The 19,590-nt window shown below is 38.4% G+C and overlaps 2 protein-coding genes across 2 annotated transcripts; one reads left to right on the forward strand and one right to left on the reverse strand.

Moving 5' to 3' along the window:
* Nucleotides 1–3,078: 3,078 nt before the first annotated feature.
* ankrd34ba (ankyrin repeat domain 34Ba) lies at nucleotides 3,079–6,932 on the forward strand. The gene has a single exon (XM_042394787.1). The coding sequence runs from the start codon at nucleotides 3,483–3,485 to the stop codon at nucleotides 5,112–5,114; it is 1,632 nt and encodes a 543-aa protein (XP_042250721.1). The 5' UTR covers nucleotides 3,079–3,482; the 3' UTR covers nucleotides 5,115–6,932.
* A 52-nt stretch (nucleotides 6,933–6,984) lies between these two features.
* Nucleotides 6,985–16,252, reverse strand: oclna (occludin a). Its single transcript, XM_042394789.1, has 9 exons — nucleotides 16,136–16,252; nucleotides 15,401–15,491; nucleotides 13,734–14,397; nucleotides 13,350–13,517; nucleotides 11,109–11,239; nucleotides 9,033–9,224; nucleotides 8,747–8,918; nucleotides 7,830–7,871; nucleotides 6,985–7,711 (listed from the first exon to the last, which is right to left on the reverse strand). Exons 2-9 carry the CDS (start codon nucleotides 15,448–15,450, stop codon nucleotides 7,613–7,615), a joined length of 1,518 nt encoding a protein of 505 aa, XP_042250723.1. The 5' UTR covers nucleotides 15,451–15,491; nucleotides 16,136–16,252; the 3' UTR covers nucleotides 6,985–7,612.
* Between the last annotated feature and the right edge of the window lie 3,338 nt (nucleotides 16,253–19,590).

Consider the following 19,590-nt stretch of genomic DNA (forward strand, 5'->3'; position numbering starts at 1 on the left):
GAAAGATCGAGCTTTACTGTGTTTTTTCTCTTTGCTGTAGAGTTTTACACAGTTGTGTTTTGTTCTTCTTCACTGCTTATTTTATGTTACAGTACAACTAGGTTAGCTAGCAAGGCTAATAAATATTTTTACCCTAATCATCTCGCTCCTCATGCCTGAACCTAACCAATCTAACCAATGAAGGCAACAAGTACTAGCCAATCAGAGGCAGAGTGGGGCGGGTTTCAACAGCCTTCGACTGTCTCCGTCGGCCATGTGATCCTCTCCTTGCAGGTTGTAGTTGTCTATCAAGAGTCTCCCGTGGCAGAGCATCAGACAACAAGACTCTGCTGATGTCTTTGGTTCATAAACGTTAACGAATCAATAACTAGAAAGTATTTTCAACCAAATATTAAAGGGCAACTTCACCTATTTTACACATGAAAATTGTTTTCCTCATCGTTAGTAGTACTCAGCCTGTGGAAACAGTTGTATGTCTTGTACGTGAGAAAATAAACCTGGTGTTGTCATAGTAACGTCATCAGGGGTTATCTCAGCTCATGCTTGGAAACTTCAAATTTTCGATGGAAACCCAGGTTACAAACTGGAGGTGTGGAATTTGAAAGACGTGGGTGGTTACCAAGCAGGAAAGGCCTAATTAAAAGCCGCTATTGCATTATGGGAAAACATAAGATCTAGTGTCGACCCATACAGAGAAATAAATATCAGGAGTTTCTGGCGTCTGCTGCATCGGTTTTGAACATGCTTTTTAAAATCTGTCTCTCACAAGTCCAATACTAAATCACTGTTGTAGCGTTTTAAATATGACTTTTATTTTCAGTGTATTTTCAATTTTGCAATCATAAAACTGATGGAACAATAAAAACAGCTTACATCCCTTCATGGTTCATCTGAAATGGATGTAAACACCATAAAATCACAGCTGAAAATCATCAGATGACATTATTCCTTATTGTCAACAAATCCCATGAAATGTAGCAGCTAATTACTCAATAGTCTAGTCTAAGTAGGGAAGTACTTTACTTACGTATGGCACTTACCACCAAGCCCATTGGCTCCAACTGAAGAAATACATCTTTAAAAAAAGTTCAGATATATTGAGTTGCATTTTTTAAAAAGGTTCAGTAATTTCCTAAAACAGCTGGGCACTGTAGTTTTTAGCAAACGTTACTCAAACAGGAATAAATAGTAAATTTGTTGGGGACTATTTTCAGCAGTGTATTAATACATGATTGGAGTACTAGTATTTCTTTTAGCAGCAGTACAGTACAGCGTTGTGGCTCAATGACGTTTTTAATAGATTTTGGACAACAATGGAGCACTATGGAACAGAGGAATAAGATATTAGGACAAATTCATTGCAGTTCTTCATCTTTTTATGGAAGCTAAAAGTTAAAAAAAAAAAAAAAATAGGTAGAGATATATATATATAATAGATATATAATAAATAAATAATAGAATATCAGACTCATAATTTAACCTCGTGGTCATTGTTTCCCATTAAATAAAAATGTGCTGGAGTGCAAGTCATTAGTTAAAAACATAAAGCAGTGTATTGATTTATTACTATGTGGAAACTGGAGCATTGCTATTAGCAACACATGCTATAAATACATGCTGAATGATGCAGGGTGCCGTCCATTAAGTATTATTTCAGTTTCACATGAACAATGAGAGACACACACACACACACACACATATGAACCAATATATATATATATACATGCATTAAACATGTATAATCAAACATATTGTTCTTATTTTAACAGTGTTGTACGGCTCGCCTAGTCAATTTATGCAATGATGACTGATATTATCACCAATTGGACAATGATTAACATCAACAACTTGTTGTTATATTGTATTTTTCTATTTACCTGCCATTGTTTACACACAAACACATGCAAATCCCTTAAAATGAGACTGAAATTTTTAAAAACTGTTGAGAAAGATGTGTTTTAAGATGTGTTTTTCAGAACTTAATTGAGACAAAGATACAGTATCTCCTGCTGTGTGTGATTGATTGTTATTACAGTTCGCTTTATGCTGTGTATGTATGGGCACCACACAAAAGCAAAACAGGTGCAGGGTGACTGTTTCTGCTTTGCATACCATCTAAATTGCAAATATGATCCGATGCAATATAAAAAGTAATTTCTTTCCATAGCATAGCTGTAAAATCTAGTTATGTTTCGGTTTCACGGGTCTGTGACTCATGCAGGAAAATGTTGTGTTACTGTCTGAGACATTGTTAACCGCCACCTCATCTGGTCTAATCGAGAGAAGCAAGGACAAACGGTACAAAAGCTGATAGAAAGTGGTTGCCTCTGCTGGTGCAGCGGAGGACAAGCGCATGAAAAGGAACTGTTGAATGGATCCAGTCTGCAAACAGAAAAACCAAGAGTTTTACATCTCCTGCCTCTCCAAACCCATAAACTATTTGTTTCACATAAGTAGTTTTATTGGTAAAGAAAATGGAATATATTTCATGCAAAGACCACAACAGTTTGTAAATAAAATGAATATTTAAGGAACATTTAGCTACCACTAAGGACACTGAGGTCATAATTTGGGGATTTTAACAAACTTGAAGAGTGTTTCTACATTTAAAACACCCTCTTTTTTGTCTGATTTATGTATTTTTTCACCAGGAATGATTAGTTCTCCACATGAACTGGACTCCTAGCAACATGGAGAGGGCTTTAAAACATCATTCAGACGTCTATTTTGGGAAATAAACTTTTAATACTTATTTTAAAGGTTAACTTGTGGCCGAAGAGTTGAAAAGTGTGAGGAGCTGCTGGTTCTCTGTTCTGTATTCACATTTTAAATTCTTCTTTAAATTATATCTTGAATTTAACATAACATAGAAACACAGGACTCTTCTGGATAATGTAACAGGTTTATGTTATGGACGCTTTTTTTTTAAATATTTCAACTTTGTTTTTTCAACTTTGTTTCTGACTAACTGTAGTGTATGCACATCTCAAAACGTTATCAGGTGTGTTGGCTAAAAGGCAAAAACAATCTCAAGGACAAAGAACAGCCACACACTGAATAGATGCTTCCAAAAAGACATTTTATTGAGTACAATTACAACCTTTCGACTTCTTCAGTGTTTCTGAGAAATCCTAATTGTCCGTCATTATTGGTGAACAGCTAAAAATAATGAAATACCCATGAGCCTTGGATGTTTCTTGGCTAAATGCACCCTGGGAGTCGTAGTTAACTTCTCCACCAAAGTTGATTTGTCCACAACTGAATGATATTTCAATATATGATACAACTGCCTTTGACGTTTTGTCAAAGAACCAGATATTGCCTGGAACTTTTTCCAGGGGCAACTGAAAAAGCTCCTCCAACTTCCCAACTCTATAGACCTGTGTGCAGCTGCTCTACTTGTGCATAATTCTCTGTTTTGTTACTATCCCCAGAAACGTGTCCAACTAGACCTCCAAAACCACCAGTCAGGACCAAAAGAGATGGAGGTAGAGGGCTGTAATCCTGGGGTAGCCATGGATTCAGGTAACCCCTTGCTAAAAGCGGTCTTCCTCCGTCGCCTGCGACTGACACGGCTGCTCCTGGAGGGAGGGGCTTACATCAACGAGAGCGATAGCCAAGGCCAGACACCCCTGATGGTGGCCTGCAGGACCCAGCATACCGACGCCCAGAGCGCTAGCCGGGTCAAACTTGTCCAGTTTCTTCTCGAGAAAGGAGCAGACCCGAACATCCAGGATAAGGAGGGTCGCTCCGCGCTGATGCACGCCTGCCGGGAGCAAGCCAGCCCCGAGGTGGTGTCTCTACTCCTGGATAGTGGAGCAGACATCGGCCTGGAGGATCAGTCTGGGACGTCAGCGCTGGTCTACGCAGTCATGGCTGGAGACTGGAAGGTTCTGAAGCTTTTGATGGACACATGCAAGGCCAAGGGGAAGGAGGTGATCATCATAACGACTGACAAGTTCCCATGTGGGAAACTGCAAGCCAAACAGTATCTCAGCATGCCTCCCCTCGGTCCTCTTGATCAGACGGACAAAATGACATCAGCAGCTCCTGCATCTCCCTCTGAAATTCAGCTCATCACCTCCCCTCAGTACACCTCCTCCTCCTCCTTATGTCCCCCACAGCCTGTCTTCTCTTTTAAAGAAGCCCAGTCCTGCGGCGTAAGCTCCCATCCATGTTCACCTTCACGGTTTCGAGGGTTCAGCCAAGCGGCAGCGAACAGACTGCAGCAGCCCCTCCTGAGGTTGAACTCTGAGCCGTGGCTAAAGATCCCAGCTTCCCTGCTCACCCAGCATCCTCATGCAGCCTCAGATAACCGCCAAACCGAGGACTTCTCTCTCAGAATTCCCAAACCGGATGCGGACAACAACGCATATTCAAAAGCTGACAACTTCAAATGGTATGAAGCAAGATTGGGACGCGATAAAGGAGTAGAAGGAAAGAATGAATGTGCCAACCACAGGGGACAGAAGATATCCTTACCAGGTCTCCTATCGTCCCACTCTGCCTCCCATCCTAATCTTCATTCTGAAACCCTTGGAACAGATTCAGTCACCTCCTCTTCCTCCCTTTCTGGTGGCAAGAACCTCGGCACTCCGCTTCATAGCATGGCCTCGTCGAGCCTTAATAGCATCATCCAGAGGCGTAAACTGGGTACGGACATCTACGGCTCTGACCCCCAGCTAGCTGCAGGGATCCCAAATCTCCCTGAGGAGTCCCAGCACCAGAAAGCGAGAGACCCAACAGAGGGGAAGAAGCTGGCCCCCTTACGCTGCTCCAGCACGCTGGGCTCCAGGGAGTCACTGTCGACATCGGGCCCGACCAGGAGATTACTCTCCGGGTTTGAGCGCAGAGGGTCTGGTGCCTTCTTGTTAGACCACAACTCCCAGACCAGGCCTAGATCTCTGCCGCCTCTGACCCTCAACTCCTCCAACACTCCCATCGTCAACGTTTACAACCTCAGCTCCAGCGGTGGAAGCGGTTTCTATGAGAAGGAGTCTGGTCTAAAAACTTTCCTTCCCACCGCTCCTCCCGGGCACCCGAAAGAGATGACGAGGAGGATGCTGCTGAGGAGACACTCGATGCAGACCGAACAGTTCAAAACAACAGCTTGAAATTCAGCCTGGAAGGGAAGTTCATCAGTGTGTTTTAACGTTAAATGTGTTGTTATGTTCATGTGATGTAGTGTCTATGTAATGAAACTCTGAAATGATGGAAACCAAAGAGGATAAATAAAGAAAAACAAAAGATCCTAATCAATGTAACAACATACATGTTGAAGTTAGCTCCCTCTGCTTCACTGTGCTGTGATCTCGTCACCGTGCACGTTGCTTCGGTGTGCAGTTTTAATATGCAACACTTCCTTAAAGTTGCATTTTAATTTTATGGCCACTTGGGAGTTGAAAACACTTATGTTGTTATGGTGAATATTTTAGCAAAAATACTGCCTATTTCCACATCCAGAAGTCACAGAGCAACATTAGCCTTCATTTGGAGTCAAGTTTCTGGTCATTTGACAGATGTTAAGCTAAATATTCACTCTCCTTTCTGCTCTGTTTTGCTCTCTACGGACTCCTGAGTAAAATATCTGAAAATATCTTTAGCTGCAAGATGTTTTCTTCACCAGCTAGTTGCTAACTTTGTCTGTCTGCTGTTTAGTGCTGGACTAATAGTGTACTGTAGATTCATCAGAGCTTTTCCAGGTTGATAAAAGTGGAATTTGCAGGTTCAAAACCAAAACAATAAGCTAAAAGAGGCAAAAAAAAAAAAAAAACACTTGCAAAACTGCAGATTCAGTTGATAATTCTCTGTTGATATTCATTAAGAGCTTTCAGGTTACACACTGTCATTTGATCCATTGTTAGTGTGAAAATATAAATATAATAATATTTAAAGAAAAAAGCCATATTTCTGCTCAGCTGAGTCCAATAATAACTCTCTTTTCAGCTTTGTTTTGGTCTCCACCAGCTCCTGAGAAAATATCTGACTCTCTTCATCAGCTAGTCGTTAACTGTGTCCGTCTCATTTGTGGGTTCAAAATCAAAACAGTGAGCTCAAAGAGGCTAAAAAAGCTGTATAGGAACTGCATTGTTGGTAATTTTCTTTGGATTTTGCATTACCTCTGGTCATTTGATCCATTATTAATATAAAAAATATTGATTACTGCAGCTTGAACGTCACTGTGTAGAATCTGAAAATGCCAGAAAAGGCTCAGTGGAAGAAGACAACAAACACTGCCTCATTCTTTCATTGTGATTAAATGATGGTAATCATGACTTCCGCATCTCATAATTACAGGAAAACCATTAGACAAATTTTGAAAGCTTGGATGTATTTCAGATGTACGAATGTCTCCTTGACACTCTGGTTTAACTGCTTCTGAAGGAACAGAGCGACTTGGAGAAGGTTAGACCGCTTTCCTCCTGAAAAATAACAAGGACTTAAGATACCTGTGTAATGCTGACATGCTAAAAATGATAATAATAATACCATCCACATTACTCAGTGACATTAATATCTCCCATATTATTGCTCAAAACAAGGAAGAAATAAAGTAAATTAAATCAGGCAGTGCCATCATGTCTCTGTCTCCTCAAATAGAAACGGCCTGAACATTTTCTAATAATTATGAGAAAACTCCTTTAATTATGAGATTGTTTTCTTGTTATTATGAAATAGTAATTCATAATTATGAGATAGGGAAGTCATAGTTACAAGATAAGTCTCCAATTTTTTTTCCTCTGGTGAATGCAACACAAAACATGGATGATCACTACATATAGTGGCTTTAAATCAAGAGAGGCTGCTGTATTCACATTTGCTATTCGGTCGAGGAGTATTTAACACTTTATGTAATTTATGTAAGAATCCATTGTCAGTTACAAAATAAAAAGGCATCTGTCGCTGAGTTTATGTGATTGTGTTTTTAAGGAGAGCAGAAGTAGAAAATGTTCACTGTGTAAGAACAGAGAGAGAGAAAAAAAGTGTTTAATAAATGAATTTATTATGATGTAAAATGTATCACAAATCACTGTAAAAGTACATCACTGTGCATTAAATATGCATAATCACATGAACGTGTTCTGTTCTATCATCCATACAAAATAAAAAACACACCCTTATACACACTCCTCAAACTGCTAAAAACATTAAGAACGTCAGTGTTTCCCACATATTTATATGTTTGCATTACTGTTAAAAAAAAGAGGATTAAAACACTGTAAAAAGAAGAGCATGTCATGATGAGTCATTATAAACAAGAGCCATTAAAATTAACTGGGGTTATGTATTAATTTGCATTTAACTCTTATCACATTAGGCAAAATAAATACATATTATTTAGAGTATTTATGGCAGGTGACACTCACAGTACAAACAGTGGCTTAATGCAAGACAGAACAGTTGTTTTCTGTGCTTCCTAAGTACAAAACAACCTTTACAAAGTTTCACCGGCTATCAGCTCAGACGGACCGCGGTGACGTCGCAACCGGCGTCCTCGACACAATGCTCCTCAGTCTCAAGAGCAGACTGAGGACGACAGCAGAGCCAAAAAACCCGATTTAGTCCTTTCTGTCTCATCTCGGACAGGCGTGTGTGATCCTCACAGAGTCGCTCAGGCTCTGCGGTCGTAATCGCTGACCATCTTCTTGATGTGGTTCAGTTTTCCCTTCAGGTATTTACACCTGCGCTTCTTCATCTGATAATCTGCAGACTGTGGGGAAGATGGGAGATTCATGAGAAAAAGAAATAGAATAGAGAATAAAGAATAAGATGCTATTATGGACTTTGCTCTGAAGATCTCTTTAGATCCGTTTAACGATCTCACGTACCCGTTTCATGTCCTTTATCCTTTTGTACTCATCCAAAGCGTCCTGTTAAAAAGAGAGAAAAGAATTTGTCAGTCGCACATTTCAAATTGAAACGGGGTCATGAAAAACTCAAATTTAAGATTAATATCAAGGACACATGCTTTTTTGTCGTCTCTCTTAGACATATATTAGGTGATTTTTTTTTGCCACTTGAGGGGCATCAGAAACAAGCTGTACACACAACATTTACTTATCACCTTAAATAAAATGTATATGGCAAACGTTAGCAAACAGATGTTGTATTATTATTTGTTTGGAGTCATGTTTGTGTTCATCAAATCAGTTATTCACCGTTTTAGCTCAGTTTTTGGTCTCCACAACCTCCTGAGAAAAATATCTGTCTCTCGTCTTTAGCGAGATGTTCCACTTCCCTCACCAGCTAGTCGCTAACTGTGTATTTAGCGGCAAAATGCTTCACTATGTTCACCAGCTATGCACTAACTTTATCTGCTGAACAGGTGGAGTACAGTGAGTTTATCATTGAAAACAGCTGCCTGTTGCTGCAGTGAGCACCAAAACATTAAAGCTGCAGGCCATAAAGGCAAAATAAGTCATTAAGAAACATGCAAAAACACTCTGTAGAGCTGAAAGGATAAACAAGGTTGGGTGATAATTCTCTGTGGTCACTCTGAGCGACACCTTTTCATGTTACACGCAGTCATTTGATCCATTATTAAAATAAAAATATTGATTAAAGCAGCTTTAATGCTAAGAGTTTTAAAGCAAATTATATTTCTGGTGTTGATTCCTACACTATAAATGCTTCAAACAGCAACAAATTGATTGAAATTGATGATAAATTATGTGGTTTTAAATAAATTAAATAATATAAATAGGTGAGTAAATAAATATCAAACTGTTTTGCTCTAAGCTCTCACCAGGTACTGCGGGCTGCCCTCCTGCAGCTCGTCCAGCTCTCTGTCGACTTCTGCCAGATTCTTATTGATGGCGTCCAGCTCTGCCTGCATGTCTTTGTACTCCTGGTGGTCGCGGTCAAATTCACGCTTGTAGTCGTTGCGTTCCTGCTCGTTGGCGATCGGAGGAAATTCACTAAAAAGGTAGAAAGGAAGAGGAAAGAGAGGGAATATTTTAAATTACAGCTACGATATGTCAAAGCACGCTGACATAGAGGAGTCCAACTTCTACAAAATGTCTCATTCATACCTGTAAAAGTCGCTGTCGTCGTCCAGCTCGTCTCCAGACGAGGCGTAGTCGGTGTCGTAGTCCTGTCCATCAGCTCGACGCGGCCGACCAGCGCGTCTCTTTTTGGGCCTTCCAGCCGAGCTGGCGGCTAAATCAGAGTTACTGCTGTAGGGAGCCCCGTTCTGCAAAGGCAGGTTCTCTTCCGCTGTAGGCCTACGAGACAAAGGACAGTTACAGTGTTTATATTATTGGACGATACAGAAAAAAACTCTAATAACAATAATAATAATAATAAAAAACAGATAAACAGAACATAAACATGCTTTCACAGCTTAGCTATGCATGTTTTACCATTTGAAGATGCTCTTACATCTATGCAAAACATGACTGCACAAAGGAAAATACTGTAATATCCACTAAACTATGTATGTACAGTTTTAATTTTAAATCTCTCTTCTCCTCAGTAACTTTCCAATGTCGAAAGAGGAAGTAAAATAAAAGGTCATTCTGATCTGATGATGATCTGCCAATCCATCCGATGAGCAAACAGATCAACTATGACTTCCTGTTTCTCTTACATGTTTACCTCTTTGTAGTTTCCTTATCAGCACAAATAGATTTCACATAGTTTCGGTGTTGCAGGAAAATAGCACACATGAATCTTAAAAACACTCATGCATGTTTGTTTTTCGACTGTCCTACTTTCAGAGGAAACAATCACACAGACTGGTTCACATTTTTGCATAATAACAAGTTCCAGCAAGCTTTTCAACAGCAGACGTCTGCAGAAAACCAGTTTTAAGTGTTGCCTATAGCTCTATACATACTAGTATTTATACTATACATGGTTTATATGCTTAGTAACATTTTGTACAAACAGGAATATATGTGCTAGTGGATGAAAATTAACTTAAAATTAATAAAATGAAGAAAATTAAATATTCGTCCAAATATTAATACTTTTTTGTTTTCTGATAATATGTACACATTTTATTTCCTTTGTGTCCATTAACAGCACACTCAAAATTCAAGATTTTTTAAAAGGAGGATACTAAAAGATGCCAGTTTACACATAAAATTTGCTTAATCATCATCAAGTTTCCAATGTAAACACACTCAAACCCTGTTTAGAATTTGTATATTATGGAGCATCTCTGTGGTCTAAAGTCCTATTTGGATGGGATCAACAACAGAGGGAGGTGGGAAGTGAAATATTCTCTGTGCTTTTCTGCAATTTAACTCATCATTCCTGACGGGACTTTAACCATCAGAAAATTGCAGGATATGGTCTGTAATCGACATGCCAACAGAGAAAAGCCTTCCCACGGGGGTGCTGGAGAGCTCAAGGCGAGGCAAACTCTCCTTGTGACTCTTTCTTTGTGTCACGAGTCAATTCTGAACAAACAGACATGATGTCCATCAGCAATAAACCTCCATAAATCCACTTTGGAATTAGAGAAAAAGAGGCTTCAGAACTTGCCTGAGAACATTCAAAGTAATTCAGTGATAGTTGTCTGTACATCAGCTGCTAATAGCTAATTCAGCAGACATTTAATGGTGTCAATTTGCCAAATACAGACTAAAACAGGGCTCAAACAAGAGCAGCAGTATCTTCCTGTAGCTGACATTAAAAAGGCTGATTTGATGAGCTTTTATGGAGTCTTGCTCGCCTTCTTTCATCACACTGGTTCTCAAATAGGCCTATATGTTGGTGTTAGCATGTTTCCATCCATCAGATTAATAAAATATTTTTGTACAAGAAGGACAAGCAGCTCTTCCTGCAGGTGATGTTAAAATGTTGTCTGAATGGGGCTTAAAACACCTACATCACAATCACAACATCCTCAGTTTGATTACGACTGAGAACATCTGTTTTAAGTTACCTTCTTTGCTTTCTCCACATATTTCCAGTTTCTCTCTACTGTGAAATGTCAAATAAAAGAAAATAAACCTTTAAAATCTGCACATTGTGCTCAAACTGCTGCACTAACCTGTCTCTCTGTGCTGCCATCTGCAGCGCGCAGTACATTAAAACATCACACACACACACACCCTCAGTTATCAGTGCAGCTGTTTATCTGTGTCAGTATTACTCACTGTGGGGTGTAGCTGTACGGAGGTTTGTCATAGTTTGTGCTTTCGTCATCCAGGTGACTCCTGGAGCCTCTCAGCTTATCGGGGTAGTCTGCCATCGGGAGCTCCTCCGGGGGGACGGACACATTGTTCACCTTCAGGAAAGAGTCATAAACATTTTAACAATATGCCAAAAAACATATTTTAGCAATGTTATAGCATTAAAGTATGATATCTAATGTTTGCTGCGCCACAAGAGTAATATGATTTTACAGGGTTTCTGCAGTGTTCTCCAAATTATAATTTAAGACTTTTAAAAGACCATAAAGACACATTCAAACCAGTCAAACAATGATGGAAAACCAGTAAGGAAAATAAGGCCTACAGTTATATAAGGGCATGAACTTACTGACATTTCTATCATGTTTGTCAGCACTTCCCAGCTGTATATAACAAAAATTCCTGCTAATACAATTAAATCAATTAACGCAACCTAGAGCCAGATAAGTGGTGATAACTGATGGATGGATTAACCAATGAAAAAACATTTGTTTATGCTAAAACTCTTCTTTTATCCACAGTGAGCTGATGAGCTACTGTAGCTGCAGTAGTGATGCAGGTCTGATGGTCACTGCAGCACAATCAACTGTTGCACAAGTTTCATTGTATATTATAGACATAGAACATCTCCAAACAGCCTGCAAACACATGCAAAAACAACTTACAGCTAATGTTACTGTCTACAGCTGGAAATTTAAGGTTTAAGGCCTTTTTGGAGGGAAATGAACTCAACGCTTCTGCAAATCATCTACAGTAAAAAGAAAAGTAAACTGTATTATCAGCGATAACCTTTTATGTTTATTATTATTCCTCCCATTTAACGTCTGCCCTTCTCAAACAAAACACACTGGATCTCTGCCAACTCCGGTGTGATACGCCTGCATGGACTTGTCCTCTGAAAGTATGTGTCATTATTGAGTTACACCCTGCTGCACACCCCCAAAACACCAGTCTGCATGTATATGCACTGCAGGTCTCCACAGTCAGCACTTTCAGACAACCGTTCCCACAAGCTACGGTGAAATATCTCTGGTTTCCAGTATCATGTTGCTGCTGCGGTGTTGTGTGTCCGCTAACTGGTGGACCTGATGGTTTTGAGTTCTGGTCCGACCTGTTCTTCCGCTGCGGTAAACTAAACTGCGAGGAATCGGCTCAGCTGAATGTCACCATGACTTACAACCTGTTAACAAAATGACTCACCTACTCATCCCTACTTACTATGAGCATGTCAAGTGTGAGAGTTGTTGCAAAACACTTCTGAAAATAGCTCCGGAAAGAAGGATGATTCATGATGAGATGTAAATACTGAATTTTTTAACGCTTGACAGTTCAGGTTTGGAATTCTTCCTTCCATACGACATTATCAGCTAAAGACTGAAACTGTCACCCGTGAACAAACCACACCTTGAAACCGAGCATGCTACAAAGAAAGAAAGAAGGAACTCAGTGATCCACACGTCCCCCTCCCCCTCTGACAAACAGGTGATTGCCACCAAACAGGTCGAACCACTTCAACTGATACACAAAGTGCTGCCGTGCTTCACCAGAGACCAGATATTAGATCAGCTATGAGAGCTTCTTTTGATTTCACCTCTGGAAGGTTTAGAGCTGAAATGATTTGTTGCTTTTGCGCAGACAGTCTGGAGTCTTTTTCCTTTATGCATCAATACAGTTTCTCTTATTCAGGACTTATTTTACTGTGATGTTTTTACTGTTTCACTGTTTCCACTTTGTTGTCGTGACGTTTCTCTACCTTTGTCTGTGACTGAGCCGTGTCAAAGAGGAATTTCTGTTGCTATGTGACACAATAAAGTTTCTTTAATCTTGAATCTTACTAGAAACAGGAAGAAAAAACACCAGGATGCAGTAAAACTCAGCAAAGTCAAAAGAAACTTCAGCAGAAAAAAACTAAGAGATGAAACCAGTAGTTGACAGAAAAATAAGCAATTAACCATTTAAGTCAATTATCAAGCAAAAATGACAAATATTTCCTAGTGTAAGCTTTAAAATTGTTAGGATTTGCTGCTTTTTTTCTTTTTTATATCACTGTAAACTGAATATATTTGCTGGTTTTGTCCAACCAACAGTCCAAAGCTCAATGTCACCTTGAGTTTGAAGAGTACAGACTATTGATAAATCAAGAAAATAATCTGGTAATCCATAATGAAAATACTCAGGTTAAATAATTCAACATCCAACACTCACCCACGCCTCTACGTCCTGAGGAGGCCCCATCTCGTCGATGACCTTCACTTTCTTCCACAAAATGTTGCTCTTGCCGTAGTTTCGGATCTTCTGGCGAGTCTTCAGGGCGAAGACGAGCATGATGATGAGAGCCACGGTAACCAGGAAGCCGCACACCACGGCGATGGCCTAGAACGAGAGATAAACCGATGAGTTAAAACCTTTCTGAGTTACTCTCAGAGCTATTTCACTCAATTTCTGATCTTTATATTTGGCTGATTGATCAGTGTGATTGTTTTATTGTTACTGGGGATCAAAATAAAGGATAAAGAATACAGAACAAATCCTCCTGTGCTGACGCAGGTATGAGAACATAAAAAATGGACGTCAAATCTGTGTGTTCACCTCTTGTGGCTCCACGACGCAGTAGTGGTAGAGGTATTGATTGACGAACACTCCTGAGGGCTGCGGTTGTTGGTACTGGGCGCAAAGGCCGGCGATCTGGCTGCCGTAGACCGAACCGGAGGACTGGGCCATGGGGTTCACTGCCACCAGGTAGACTATGGAAGCTATTAGCATTAGCAGCGCTAGGATGGCGCAGATGATAATCACTGCCAGGTAGAACCTCCTGCTCTCTGATAGGCTCTGGTGAGACACGATGATGATGAAGATGACCAGGCCAGTGATAAAGGTGATGGCTGCCATGGCGATGATAAACCCTTTGCCCGCCCGGGGGTCATTGTAGTTTCCTCCAAGTCCGCCGTAACCGTAGTTGTTTCCGGCTCCATATCCACCGCCGCCAAAGCTGCCGTACCCGCCGCCGCCATACCCGCCGCCGCCATACCCGCCGCCGCCATAGCTTCCCCCGTAGCCTAAACCCCCAAAACTACCCAAGGCTCCCTGAGTGTCCCACGCCAAAGTGGAGGCAACACAGGCAAATATGGCCAAACACAGCACGATGACGATGATGGACATGATTTTGAGGATGCCCGGTGGGGATGTCCAGCGATAGAAATGCTGGAACTCATCATCGGGGTAGTAAGAGTACGCCGGCTGGGGAGGGGCGTTACTGTGAACACAGAAAAAAAACATTTATTGTAAAAGTGTAAATTCAATCTGAGTGCATTTTGGAAGCAAAGAAAGGCTGTAAGGATATGAATTTATAGAAGGAACGCTACGAGTACTTCAAGAGCAAATTTAAAAAGAATAGCATTTTACTCATAAAAAAAAAAAAAAATTCAAAAACTTGATTTTCAGGTTCTTTTTATGGTTCAACCTCAGCAGAGCTGCAACAAACATTTATTTTCAGTATCGATTAATCTGGCGATTATTTTCTCAATTAGCTGATTAGTTGTTTGGTCTAGAATATGAAGTTGAATCAGAAAATGGTGAAAAATGTCAATCACTGTTTCCCAGAGCCAAAAATCACGTCATAAAATGTCTTGTTTTGTCAACAACCCAAAGATATTCAGTTTACTGTCATAAAAAAACTAAAGAAACCAGAAAAAAATACATTTAAGAACCTGGAACCAGAGAATTTTAGCATTTTTTCTTTTAAAAAAATGACTTAAAACAATCAATTACCAAAATAGTTGGCAATTAATTTTGAGTCCTCTGAATTTCAGATTTTAAAAAATTAGCAACCTGTCCAATAATAAATTTTAAGTTGCTCAGAACCAGTTGGTTATTTTTGAATCCAAAAATCCAAGTCAAGCTCTTAAAAAAAAAAAATCAAGCTGCTCAAATTGGATTGGTGACATTTAGACACCAAAATTTACTATAACTTGAACATCTGGGCTACCAAGGATCAATCACACGTCAGCACTTTCAGGTTACGTTCTGTCACTCACATGATCCAAGACAGAAAAATTCTGATGAGCAACTAAAAAATTTCAATCACGTGGAAGTTCAGAAAGAGGAATTCAAACCACATAAAATGGTTTTCATACCATCAATTATTGTGTCCTTTCTTTACTTCCATACAAGGATGTGTTCATATACAGTGTGTGAATAGATTGAAGTTAATGAAGATAAACAGAACAGATCATTTATATTCATCAAAAGAGACTCACTATCCATCCGACTCGTAGGGAGGTGGACTCCCATTGGGCCTCGAGGACATCTCTGCTGGATCCTTTGAGGTGCTGATCTGTGAAGACGAATCTACAAGAAGATTTCTATTGTTAGAACACATTTACTTTAACATTGTCTCAGTTTCCTTAAACTAATGTCAATTAATTGATTATAGAATATCAGAAAATAGTGAAAATGGCTGTCAAACTACCCTAAAGCCCAAGTCAGTATCATCAAATTGCTTGTTTTGTCTGAACAATACTCCAGAATTTAAAATATTTAGTTTAATTATGACATAAAACTATAAAAAAAAAAAAAAAGGTAGCAGTTCTTCACATATAAGAAGCTGATACTAGGAAATATTTGGCATATTTGACTCAATCGATTAGTGGATTATCAAAACAGTTGCAGATTATTTTCTATTAATCAACAAATCAATTAACTGACTAATTATTTCAGCTCTATTTTGAAATCATACTAAAACTATAATGACGTATTGTGTGAGTTTTAACCGCCATTTCAATGTATGAAACTACTGGAAGCTGTTTCAGTCATATTGACACAACACTTGACATTTTCCTTTATCATTTTCTACAACACTATAATTAGGAGATAATTGATTTAAAGCGGTATCTAACAACAAACCTTTCTTGCGGCCACAGGTAATAAGTTATTTTAAATTTAAAAACCATAAAGTCAAAGAAGCTTCCGGTGTTAATCTCTCAAACACTCACCTGTTGCTCGGTGTGTCTGCTCCTCTCTGCCTCACTTCAACTGTGTCGACTGAAACTGCTGCTGCCGCTGCTGTTAAACAACAACCCGGCCACACCTTGAGGATGTCGGTTCTCGGTCAATAAAGCCCCGCCCCCTCCCCCCCTTTACCTCACAGGTGTCACGTTACCTAACAACACCGGAAGTCTTCCATGCATGAGGAAATACCTGGAAATACTTCAATTAATGTAAAGAGGCAGACACAACAGTCTCAGGATTGGTTGTGTCTGATGTAGCTGAAGCACAACCAGATGTTTTATTTTGGTTCAAATACAGAGAAGCAGCAGCATTAATTAAATAATTAAGACAATTAAAAGATAAATAGTAATAATAATAGAAAATCCAGTTATATTGTGCAAATAATTCATAGAAATTATTGAACTAAATGTGTTTTTACATCTTAGAAGGACCTATTATTACATTTGTATGGAGTCCCGAAACTGACAAAATGTAGTAAAATGTTATCAGACATATAAAGAATATAACTGAATACATTAAAAATTAATATTTTAAGCTAAATTATTGAAATTGAGCAAAAAAAGATATATAAATCTTTGTGGTTTTCTTTTAACCTCCAGTCAGTTGGTGCAGAAAAAGCAAAAAGCATTTTACTTTTTTCTTTTCCACTGATAAGTTGATAAACTAAAATTAAATCTTAATTTTACTCTTATATCTAATTATTTCATTCAATTTCCCATTTTTGGTCTAGGGCTAAAGACCAAATAATGTTATTTTATAGTTGGTTGTTGGTAAAGAAAAAACTAAAAAGCCTTTTGCTTTTTTTTTTTTTTACCAACAGATTGGAGGTTAAAGAAAAAGTAGAACACTTTATATATGTGTATATATGTGTGGTTATATATACACACAAATACACACACACACACACACTTATATATTTCGGGAAATGTATATATATAGGGAAAAGAGGCTTGTCCCTTTTTCACCAGCTAATTGGAGGTTTAAAGAAAAATATAAATCTTTGTTTCTATATGTCTACATTTTAATTATTCAGCTATACATAATTTAATTATACAGCTACATATATATATATATATTTATATATATATATAATTATTATTATTATCATATTCATAGTTTTATTTGTGACTTGTTTTATAGCTGCTTACTACATTTTGTCAGCTTTGGGCTTCCATACATACATTATCAGACAGACAAACTAATAATAATAAGAAGAAGAGGTTCACCAGGGGCCTGCTTCAGAAAGCGGGTTTTGTGAAAACTGAGTTTTTTCACCCTGAAATGAGGGAAACTCTGGGTTTTCAGTTTCAGAAAGAGAGCTAAGTTAAGCTTGGGGTCAGTTACCACGGTAACCTAACCTGCTTGTGTTGGCAGGTTTTCCTTCAACAAACCCCAAGTTTCTCTTTGTCTCCTTCCTCTTACAGAACCAGCCAACTGTTTCATTTCTTCATTTATTCAGTCCGGAGGTTTACTATCAGTCAGAATCTAAATCCTGGTTGGATATTAGTTTAGTTCCTCAAGGACTTTCTAAAGTTACTGATTTTATGTGCGTCAGTCATTTCTTTGACCAGCAGTTTTTTTTCTCTCACATTCAGATATTAAACAGCGTGAATTCATCCTCAGCTCAGAATAAAACCTCCGCATGTCCTTCTGTTATAACTAGAAAAGCTCCTGCACTGAAATCTTTATTGCACATAATGTGTAATCTCAGTTTAAATCTAGAATATCTGTATGAAGCTTTAGACACGTGGGATCAATGAATAATTATCTCTGTCAGTCATGATGTGATTGGTCTCACTGATGGAATATAATTCCTATAATATTGGAGATTATATGTTATTATGCTTAGTGAGCAGGATCGTGGTGCAGCTGCAGAATGTAGTTTGAAAGTGAGATTTTTAAATAGAAGCACAATCTTAATGTGTTTTAACAGCATTTGTGTTTAAATTTACTACATTTGTTGAAGTAGTTGAAATAAAGTCACTGAAAGCTGTTGAGCTGAGATACAAATAGACGTCTAAACATTTAAAATCTGCTGTATTTTAACCTCAACGCCTTTTCAAGTACAAATCAGCAAACACATTATTACTGATCAGACTGAGCTACAGTCATGTCTCTGTGTCTTTGATCTATTTATGTTTTAAATCTTTAACTATATTCTTCATCTTCAGTTGCTGCTTCCTGTGTTTTATCCATCAGATTGAAGCTGAACAAATATATTTAAATTATAACGTTGCTGCAGCCTGATACAAAGTCAGATTCCACTTTATCATCATTGAGGTAAATGTACGTCTGATAAATGATAAATTAATGGTGTTGTGTTAACTTATTGACACTTTTCCTGCTCTGGCTTTTTTTTAAAAAAAGATAAATGTGCATTAATATCTCTACGTCCACTGGATTAAAACAGAGGCTCTGATTTTATTTACCTGTTGCCATGGTGACTGGCTTTTCTCATTCATCACACACGCGCTTAATTCAAGAGTGAACATACTCAGAGTTGATTGAACTCTGATCAGCTGTTCTGAAAGTGAAAAAAACAAGTTTTTCCCATCTCGGGGTTCATCACTGAGAGTTTAGGGCTGCAACTTATTTCTTTTGATTAATAGATTTAATATTTTGTTTAAGAAAACGGTGAATAATGCTCGTCACAAGTTCCAAAAACCTTAAGTGATGTCTTCAAATTGTGTGTTTTGACAACAAACAGTCCAAAACCCAAAGATATTCAGTTTACTGTCATATGAGACAATAAAAACGCAGCAAATCATCACAACTGAGGCAGAAACAAACTGAAAGGTAACTTAATTGACAAGTTGCAAATTCGTTTTCTTTCGGTTAATTAATCAACTTCTAGTTTCAGCTCTAATTTAGGGTTTGTTGTTTTTTTCCTCTTAAATTAATTCAGCTTTATTTTGCAGAGTCTCACATATCACTCTGGTGTTTTTCTTCCTGTTTCCAGTAAAAGAAACTGTGCCTGAGTGTTTATGAATAAAGGAAGCGAACCCCAGACCGCCAGACAGTGGATAAGCAAAAATGTATTCTGAAGAAAGAAAGCACCAATTGATCACTTAAATTATGAAAGAATATGGACATTTACAGCAACATATTTACAACTAAACATATAGAACAAGAGAAATCCAGTTCTTGTGATGTATTCCCATTAAATCAGGAAGTTTTACAGTGGTATAGAGGACATACAGAGGCACTTAGTGATATTTAAGTGAACATTAAGTACAAATTGTTTAATCTATGAAATGGTTGAACAAAGTCCCAAGTGTTCAAAATACATACAACACATTTTACTAATTCTGCTATAGGACATACACAACTCCATTTGTCAAACAGTTACATATTAAAAAAAACAAAACAGACAAATTGTGCAATTAAAACAATCAAAAAAAGTTTAAGAAACAGTTTAAGAATCCAGTTGGATGACGAT

This window comes from Thunnus maccoyii, chromosome 19, assembly GCF_910596095.1.
Source record: "Thunnus maccoyii chromosome 19, fThuMac1.1, whole genome shotgun sequence".
NCBI lineage: Eukaryota > Metazoa > Chordata > Actinopteri > Scombriformes > Scombridae > Thunnus > Thunnus maccoyii.